Consider the following 10,034-nt stretch of genomic DNA (forward strand, 5'->3'; position numbering starts at 1 on the left):
TTGCCGGTCACGAAAAAAAAAAAAAAAAAAAGCTTTAGTTATCATTGCCATTAAAAAAATCTTTGTTATTTATATGTTTTGCAAAGAATCAGGATTTGATGGTGGTTTTATAAATTAGGAGGGTTAAGCGTGTGTATTGACACGCTTGAACTATGTAGTTAAGCTACACACTCAATATTATATTCCTGATATAATGTAAGTATACAGACATATATGAGGATACTTCAAAAAGCTCATGGAAAGATTCCTATTACCTTTCAATTCCATTTTTCCACAAACTTTTTTAAGCACCCTCATATATATATCTACTCATACATATCCATCATGTTGTTTCTTAATATATCCACTTATTCAGAGTAAACCAGGTAAGTAATACAAAAATGAGTTCATTTATGCTATCTTTTAAGTGTATGTGTGGTGGCAAGGTGGGGTGGTACAACTTACCTAAGACAAGTAAGTTTCGGTAACTTTTTCATAATAGTGCCTGCCTTTCTATCCCAGGATTCCTAAGAAGGAGTTCCTCCTCTAATAATAAGTAGATTTGGAAATAGTCTGCTATACATAGGAGGAATTAAGCACCTTGAACACTCAGTATAGGCTTATGACTTTACTTTCTAATCACACACAGAGAACTGGTCACCTTTGTCCAGATCCTTTTCCAGGGGAAGGCTTTCGTCCTGTGGCCCTTGTATTATTTTGGCTANGGGAGCGCCACCACACTCCCAAGCGGCACACTGTAGCAGTGCGCCACCGGGCCGGCCCTGGGGTTCACTTTTTATGTGGTTAGTTTCCTAGAGCCTTCACCCAGTGCTGACTTCAATGGGGAATCTCAGGAATGTTGCATCCTAAACTGTGGGGATTGACTAGGTATCTTAATTATAAGAATTTTAAGAAAAGACAACATTAATGTATTGATTCAAATTCTATGTAATTGGAAATTATAATCCTACCCCATAATAACCTCTTTAAAGTTGAGTATCTTTAAAATCAAAACAATTATGGAAGCTTTTACCAGATGCATTTTATCCATTTATTGAAATTTGAACATTTTATTTTATACAAATTATTTTGAAATACCTGAAATCTCATGAAAGAAAACAGATCTCTCCTCTCTAAACTCACTTCCTTTTGTACTTTCAACAGTACTGTACAATAGAACTGTGACATGATGGAAATATTCTTTGTCTGTGTGGTCCAGTGTAGAAGCCACTAGCCACATACTCCCATAACTGGGCACCTGAAATGTGGCTAGTATGACAGGAGAAAATTTCTTAAATCTACTTGAACTTAAATAGCCACATGTGGCTAGTGGCTACTGTATTGGACAGCATAGCTCTAGATCTTTGCTACTCAAAGTGTGGTTCACAGGCCAGCAGCAATTCACATAGTACTTTTGTAGATTCTCAGAATCTCACTAGGTTTGCCAGACTTAGTAAATAAAAATACAGGACATCCATTTAAATTTCACACTTGAAATAAAAAATTAATAACTGCTAGTATAAGTACTATACTAAAATGTAATATTTAAAATTTAAGTGTAAGAATTTCCCATGAAATATTTGAATCATATTTATACTAAAAATTATTGTTTATCTGAAATCTCAATTTAACTGGGCAGGACATACTTGTACTAAAACATAATTTGAATTTAACTGGGCGCCTGTGTCTTATCTGGCAACCCTACTTAGGCCTCACCTACTGGATCAGAATCTGCATTTTAACAAGGTTTGCACGTGATTCCTAAGCATATTAAAGTTAATGAACCACTGATCTAACTATATTGATCTTCTCCCAACTTCTGAAAGACTGTTTTTACATATCTTCCCTTTCTTAGTACTTTAACTTCACCCTCTTAACTCCCTCGTTCCCTTTACCTCATAGGGCCTTAAAGTTGGCATCCTATTTTTCACCTTTAAAAAAAAGTAGTTTGGGCCGAGCCCGTGGCGCACTCAGGAGAGTGCGGCGCTGGGAGCGCAGCAGCGCTCCCGCCACGGGTTCGGATCCTATATAGGGATGACCGGTGCGCTCGTAGAGCTCACTGGCTGAGCACGGTACGGCCAGTCTCAAAAAAGGACAAAAAAATAAATAAATAAAATTAAATTAAAAATAACAAAAAGTAGTTTGTTCCACCTCTGGCACTTCCTCACCACTCATTCTTTCTTCTCTTTTACTTTTTATTTTGAAAATTTTAAATATATTCTCACATATCCGCTCCCCAGATTCAACAATATTTTGCCACACCTGACTCATCTACTCCTTCGTTTCACTTTCTCTTTCCTGCTGTAGTATTTTTTACTGTGTGACTCTGAAATTTCTATGTCCAGTTTTGATCTTTACTGCCAAAATTATGAATACTTCTGCGATTTTTTATATATTCTAGTATAACAGTATATTCAGCTTGATCCAAACTGAAATCATCTTCTAAGCCAATCTCCCCTCCTAAATTCTTGTTCTCTTTCATTCTTCCAATAATCTAGAATCAAAACCTGGCAGACATCTTAAAACAACTTTCTTTAATCTTTAATATTCTCTATCCAATCTGTCAAGAATCTTTATTTTTCCTTCAAAACTCCTAATTCTCCCTTCTGCATTCTCAGTCACTGCCCTAGTTCAGGCCTTCACACATCTGGATTAGCCTCTGCATGGAATCTATTGTCATACCTCTCTTCTGTGTTCAAAAACTTACTAAAGCTACTCATCACTCTGCTCTCCACCCTACTATATTTAACTTTACCTTACACTATTTTTGTTTTGAAAATTAATTAAAATGGCTATGAAAGTACTTGGTAAAATAACACTGTGTGTCTCCCACAACTGTATAAACTCATTGAGGGCAAGGACTCAGTTGCTTTCTTTCATATGGCAGAACATTTCCCAGGGAGGATATAATTAGTACTACAATAATGGTTTATTTGGTAAAGTATAACTACTTACCAGATTTTGGTACCTATTTATGAGTCAGAGAAATATCTAAAGAATGAAAATGTAAATTTGTAAAGTATACCAAAAGAATAAAAATTTTAAAAAAAGAGAAACCATACCTACTCTCATGATTAAAGGAGTAAAGAACTGCATGAAACAAAAAATACACAATTTGGTAGCAAAGTTACTGAAATTATTCCAAAGATCTCAAAGGTTTTAGGATATCGGCTCTTTGAAAATAAAATGAAGTGAGTTTTTGCAATGGTTTTAAGCTTGCCAATCCTGAACACAGAAGAGAGGTATGACAATAGATTCCATGCAGAGGCTAATCCAGATGTGTGAAGGCCTGAACTAGGGCAGTGACTGAGAATGCAGAAGGGAGAATTAGGAGTTTTGAAGGAAAAATAAAGATTCTTGACAGATTGGATAGAGAATATTAAAGATTAAAGAAAGTTGTTTTAAGATGTCTGCCAGGTTTTGATTCTAGATTATTGGAAGAATGAAAGAGAACAAGAATTTAGGAGGGGAGATTGGCTTAGAAGATGATTTCAGTTTGGATCAAGCTGAATATACTGTTATACTAGAATATATAAAAAATCACAGAAGTATTCATAATTTTGGCAGTAAAGATCAAAACTGGACATAGAAATTTCAGAGTCACACAGTAAAAAATACTACAGCAGGAAAGAGAAAGTGAAACGAAGGAGTAGATGAGTCAGGTGTGGCAAAATATTGTTGAATCTGGGGAGCGGATATGTGAGAATATATTTAAAATTTTCAAAATAAAAAGTAAAAGAGAAGAAAGAATGAGTGGTGAGGAAGTGCCAGAGGTGGAACAAACTACTTTTTGTTATTTTTAATTTAATTTTATTTATTTATTTTTTTGTCCTTTTTTGAGACTGGCCGTACCGTGCTCAGCCAGTGAGCTCTACGAGCGCACCGGTCATCCCTATATAGGATCCGAACCCGTGGCGGGAGCGCTGCTGCGCTCCCAGCGCCGCACTCTCCTGAGTGCGCCACGGGCTCGGCCCAAACTACTTTTTTTTAAAGGTGAAAAATAGGATGCCAACTTTAAGGCCCTATGAGGTAAAGGGAACGAGGGAGTTAAGAGGGTGAAGTTAAAGTACTAAGAAAGGGAAGATATGTAAAAACAGTCTTTCAGAAGTTGGGAGAAGATCAATATAGTTAGATCAGTGGTTCATTAACTTTAATATGCTTAGGAATCACGTGCAAACCTTGTTAAAATGCAGATTCTGATCCAGTAGGTGAGGCCTAAGTAGGGTTGCCAGATAAGACACAGGCGCCCAGTTAAATTCAAATTATGTTTTAGTACAAGTATGTCCTGCCCAGTTAAATTGAGATTTCAGATAAACAATAATTTTTAGTATAAATATGATTCAAATATTTCATGGGAAATTCTTACACTTAAATTTTAAATATTACATTTTAGTATAGTACTTATACTAGCAGTTATTAATTTTTTATTTCAAGTGTGAAATTTAAATGGATGTCCTGTATTTTTATTTACTAAGTCTGGCAAACCTAGTGAGATTCTGAGAATCTACAAAAGTACTATGTGAATTGCTGCTGGCCTGTGAACCACACTTTGAGTAGCAAAGATCTAGAGCTATGCTGTCCAATACAGTAGCCACTAGCCACATGTGGCTATTTAAGTTCATTTCTAAAGTAACCTGTCAGTATTTTCTTTTTAAAAAAGATCGCCATGGAAAATTTAAATTATACATTTTCTTCCATAAATCAATTATAAAAGTTTAATCAATTTCATTATAAAAAAGAAAATATCACATTTTAGGTCAAATATTTTAAATATTACTCTGTATATGGTACCTTAATTATATATATATATATTTAATACCATTTAAATTGGATTGGAACAGTACTGATTTGCTCTCCTGATTTAAATTCTATATGCAGCTCTGTCAATAATTTTCATGAAGCCTTAAAGTGAGGATTAAATCAGATATTGCACCTAAAGCACTTGGAATAGTGCCTGGTACACAGTAAACACTCAATAAATGTTAGTGCTTGCTGAATGGTTATTATTATTGGGAAAGTGGTTATTATTATTATTTAATCTCCTCAGGCTAACATTTACTCATCTATAACACAAAATATTTAAATAAGATAATCTATAAAATGTTTTTAAGAAGGCCAAAAATATTTACTGAGATCCTAAGTCTATAGCAGGTACTGTGCTAGATACTGAGGGTAGGGTGGCAAATAAAAAAGACCCAGACCATGTCCTCATGTAGTTTACAACAAGGCATTAAAATTCAAGTAGTCTACATCTGTGCTTATATTTGTTTCTGAATACTAAACCGAAATATTAGATTTTGTTGAATGAAGAATTAGATTCTCTTCTGCTGAGCCTTTTTTTTGCTAAGTTGAAGGAAGTAATGGAAACTGAGGGTGGGGGTAAGGTGCTAATGATGAAGTAAACTGAGATGGATTCAAATTGATAATACTCATAATTGTAATATTCAAAGCATGGACCAATTATATGGTCTTTCAATATTATTCTAGGCATAAAAAATCTAATGATGAAGTAAACTGAGATGGATTCAAATTGATAATACTCATAACTGTAATATTCAAAGCATGGACCAATTATATGGTCTTTCAATATTATTCTAGGCATAAAAAATGACTAATTTCTCTACTCAGCAGAAAATTAGTTTGTGTTGTGAAAATACTAAATCTCATTTATATGATTTTACACTCGGCAAAAGGATGGAAGCTTTGGAACAACATAAGTGTTTTTAAAACTCTTACATTTTCTTCACACTTAGAAAAGTCTTAAAAGGTATGGGCAAAGGGTAAAAGGGTAAAGAAACCCCTATAATTTTCCTCAAATCTTTCATTTGAAATAATTTTGTTTCTAATATATGGAAAAAGAAAATAATTTCTTGCACAGAAGTCAAGCTAAATGACTATTTGACAGAGTCAGACAGAGTTAGGTTTGAACCCCATGTTTCCTGTTTACTATCTGGGTGACTTTGGACAATTTTCTTTGATTCTCTATGCTTTGATGTCCTCACCTGTAAAATGGGACTAACAGCACTTAAGTTAGAGGATTGATGTCAAAGTAGAATGAACCTAGCCTCACTGCTGAATCAAAAAATATTAGTTTCCTTCCTTTTCCCTTTAGCTACAAGGTTTTATACTTGGATCTCACTGAACATTTGAACCTCAAAGATTTTCCCAATTCAAATTCAAGTAATGACAAGTGAAGAACACCTACCTGGACCTAGAATGAAACCTAATGCTTGACATGCACTTGTATTTGCCATGGAACTTGTTCTTTCCTGAAGGGAAGTAGCACCAGCAATATATGATCTAACAACTGCTACATTTCCTAAGAAAAGATAAAACATTCCAAAGCAAAAGAAAATATCCTTCAGTTATAAAATTCAACTCTATTTATTTTATACATAGAAGAAGAAATATTGGTCAACAGGATAGTCATTGCTTCCTCTTTAGGATCATACAAAGCATGTAAGATATTTTTACTGAGCAAATGAATTAATTAATAAAACATAATTTTAGTAATATGAAAACAGTTAAAGATTTGAATGAATGAAAAATGGCATTATAAGAATATCAAACTTGTTTTCATTATTAAATACTGAGAAAGCACTGAGTAAATGGCATACTACTGATTGCCACAACAATTTTTAAAAGAAAGATTTCAGAAATTCTGCATGTAGAGACTGTAAGATAAGGATCAGAAAAAAAAATCCACTAATGATTTAACTCAAAAATTTTATTGAGCACTTATTATGTTCAAGAGACTCTGTTAGGGGCCACAGAATATTAAAAAGTATCACAGACTGTCTCTATTGCAAAAAGTTTACTATCTGGTTGGTGAGAAAGGATAAAAACAGTGCAAGACTATAAGCACATGCCACAGACATGTTAGAGAAGAGAAAGATCTGTTAAGGGGTAGGGTTGCCTGAGAAGGCTTCATGGAAGATTTGGAAGTTCAACTAAACCTTGAAGGACGAAGAATGATGGGAACAGAAGCGAGAAACCATAGGTAATGGGAACATCATGAGCAAATGCAAAGGTTAGAAAAGGTATTTTTCTGTTTGCAATGAGAAATCTGTATGTTGAACTGTGGGATATTATATAGAGAAGGTAAGAGAGGGCCATAAATGTCAGGATGAAGTAAATTTGACACAACCAAAGATATACACGCAAACATATTACCTGCTCCAAATCCCACCAATCCACGAGCAACCAGCATGTAGTATTTATTATGAGAAGCTGGGATGTGAACATACGCATAGAGGCAGTTCGCTGCCACGGAAATGAAGATGGAGACAATGAGAGGTTCTTTTCTTGGTCTATAATTAGACCATAAACCAAATATAGGTGAAGCTACCATTTGGCCAAGACTAAATGAAGCAATAACCCAGCCCAAAAAACTTGCATCGGCTGTCTGATCAATCTGCAGAAAAAAGTACAATGCTTTAAGAATTGTTATCCAAGAAAAGTTAAGTTTAAAACCTAAATACATTTATCTGACCATGTAAATTTTCCTATTAAGAAAAAATTTAAACAATTCTAACATACAGATTTTGTAATACTATTACTTATAGTAAGGGATTCAAACTTCTGACAGTACAATTAAGTGTTCTAACAATTCACTGTACCCAAGGAAAAAAATGCTAGGGAAGCAACATCTTTTAGAATGATTATGGAAATTTCTGGTTCATAAAAATCTTGTTAAATCTTGTTAAAAAGATAATCACACACACTATATATATATAGAGCAATAACATCACAAAAATAATGAGCTATTCTTTAATATTTATAAATACAATTCTTTAGATTTATGATACCCTATAAGCTAAACAGCCATTAGCACTGTACATCTTTTTTTTTAAACTGGGCACAGCAGTCAAACACATAAAAGATAATAAAAACACAAAAACTGACAGACAATTCTTTCATTAAAACCTATTACTAATTCATCCTTTCTACATAGACTATTCAGGACTCTACCACTTAAAAAGGGTTTATATATCGTGATGAACATTGAGGGGAGAACTAAATGACTAAAATTCAAAAAATAAGATACTTTCAGAAAAACAGAAAACTTCAGCTTAGAAAACAGACTATGGAATAAATCAACAGATTTTTTTTTAATATGATAGGGCTATATAGTAGTTTGGAAAAATAACCATAAAATTTTAGAAAATAAATTTACACAAATATAGATAAGTATTAGAACAATAAAGAAAACCATGGCCTTTTCTTGCCTAACGATATTTTTAAATAGCTTAAAAGGAAATATTTAGGTATATTTTTCTTTGTGGGGGATGAGAAATAAGAGTGCATAGTACAATGATACATAATATTAAAATGCTAACCTTAAAAATATCTTTCATTTTAGGCACTCTGGTTGTCATTTTCTACCTGCAAGTACTACCTTTAGCTCCTTTTTTCTTCTCTATTAAAATACAAAATAATAATTTCATGTCATATACATTTTTAAATTAAATTTCAAAATAGCATTGAAAACTCAATTTAACATTAAATGTGTAGTGATTGAAAGCAAAAGACAAAAGTGTCTTCTCAGGATACCAATTGATCATAGTCAAGAGTCCATTTCACAGATAGAAGTAAGCTGACTTTTGCAGATGGTGCTAATGATATTAATAATATTTGCTAGAGACCAATGGAAGCTTTTATATTAATTGAATAATACTTTTTATAGTGACTGAAAAGCTGTAATCTGCTAAAATCCTGCTATAATTCCAACAAGAAAGTAAAATGTGTGCTGCTGATAACACCAGGGTCAAGGGTTTGGATCCCCATACTGGCCAGCTGCCAAAAAAAAGAAAAAGTAAAAACAGTTTGTGAGAGGCAGACTCTACACTACAACAGAAGGTGTCACTCCAGTACACCTCTGTACTCAAGTGTGTTTCTGTCCCTCTTACAGTGATGACAGCATATCATTTTTGGTCCTCTGCCCACCTCTGATGATCTCTATCATGCTGTTTTCAGGATTAAATCTAAACTGCTTACTATAAAAAACTAGCTCATGAGCTAACCACTAACCCCCCTAGCTAACCTCATCTCTCTGCCTGCTCTCTCCCCCCAACTCTAACTTCCAGTCACATAAAACTGAAGTTCCCAAAATGAGCCAAGTTCTTTGCCTCCCGGACTTTCTGCACAGGTTCCTCTACTGCCCCTTCCACCAGGAACACATTTCTGGCCTCCTACTCCTTGGCCCGCACCTTTCCTTCAACTTCTGCAGGCCTTCAAAAACTCAGCTCAGGTGTTACTGATTTTGCAAAATCACCAGGATCTCTTCCGTCTGTATTAAAAACATCCCCCAACCTCTCTCCCTCTCTCCCCCCGGCCTCTCTTTCTTTTTCTTTCTCTCTCTCTCTCTCCCCCCGGCCTCTCTGCCTCTTTCTTTCTCTCTCTCTCCCTCCCTCTTTCTCTCTCTCTCTCTCACCCACACCCCCCCACACACTTTTAGATCTTTACTCATTTATAATATTGTATAGTATATCTACAAATTCGGTTTTGCTCACTTCAATGAAAGTTGGATCTATATCTTCTCTAAAAATTAAAAAAAACAAAAACAAAAAACAAACTTTGGGGAAAGTGCTTGGTATTGAATTTCAGAACATTCTTCTCTAAAAATGTAATGCTATTGACAAAATCAAAGTTCTAGAAGCATTAATGCTTTACTATGGGAGCTTAGATACGAATATGGGTGTTCCAACCCTACTCAACAATTTACTTACAGATTGTTGCTTATTCATTCAATTAGCAATCATTGAGGCTTTGTCTGTGGCAAAATCTTGTAGCAGGCAATAGGAATGCAAAGATGAATAAACACAGTCCCTGCCATCAAGGAGTTTCTCAACTAGGTTTTACTCATCTGGTTCTGAAAAATCTTCCATTTGAGTAGGGAGGAAAATAAACAGCATGCTTTAATTAATTCACGTGTCTTATAAGAATTATTTGAGCCAACACATGTAGTGCTTAGGACCGTGTCAGCATATAGTATGCACTTAATGAATGTTACCTATACAAAATAAGAACAAATATTTCTTAGTATTTTGTTTCAC

The 10,034-nt window shown here is 34.4% G+C and overlaps 1 protein-coding gene across 1 annotated transcript in view; it reads right to left on the bottom strand.

Annotated features, from left to right (window-relative positions):
• The window catches only part of MFSD8 (major facilitator superfamily domain containing 8), a 22,172-nt gene extending 14,556 nt beyond the window's left edge, over positions 1–7,616 (bottom strand). The window contains exons 1-2 of the mRNA XM_008583751.1: positions 7,153–7,616; positions 6,185–6,298 (exon numbers count right to left, since the gene is read on the bottom strand). Of these exons, the coding sequence (XP_008581973.1) occupies positions 6,185–6,298; positions 7,153–7,462 (424 nt within the window). The 5' untranslated portion in view covers positions 7,463–7,616. The remainder of the gene's footprint in view (positions 1–6,184; positions 6,299–7,152) is intronic.
• Positions 7,617–10,034: the final 2,418 nt, after the last annotated feature.

The sequence above is a fragment of the Galeopterus variegatus genome, unplaced genomic scaffold, assembly GCF_000696425.1.
Source record: "Galeopterus variegatus unplaced genomic scaffold, G_variegatus-3.0.2 Scaffold3022, whole genome shotgun sequence".
In the NCBI taxonomy this organism is placed as follows: Eukaryota; Metazoa; Chordata; class Mammalia; order Dermoptera; family Cynocephalidae; genus Galeopterus; species Galeopterus variegatus.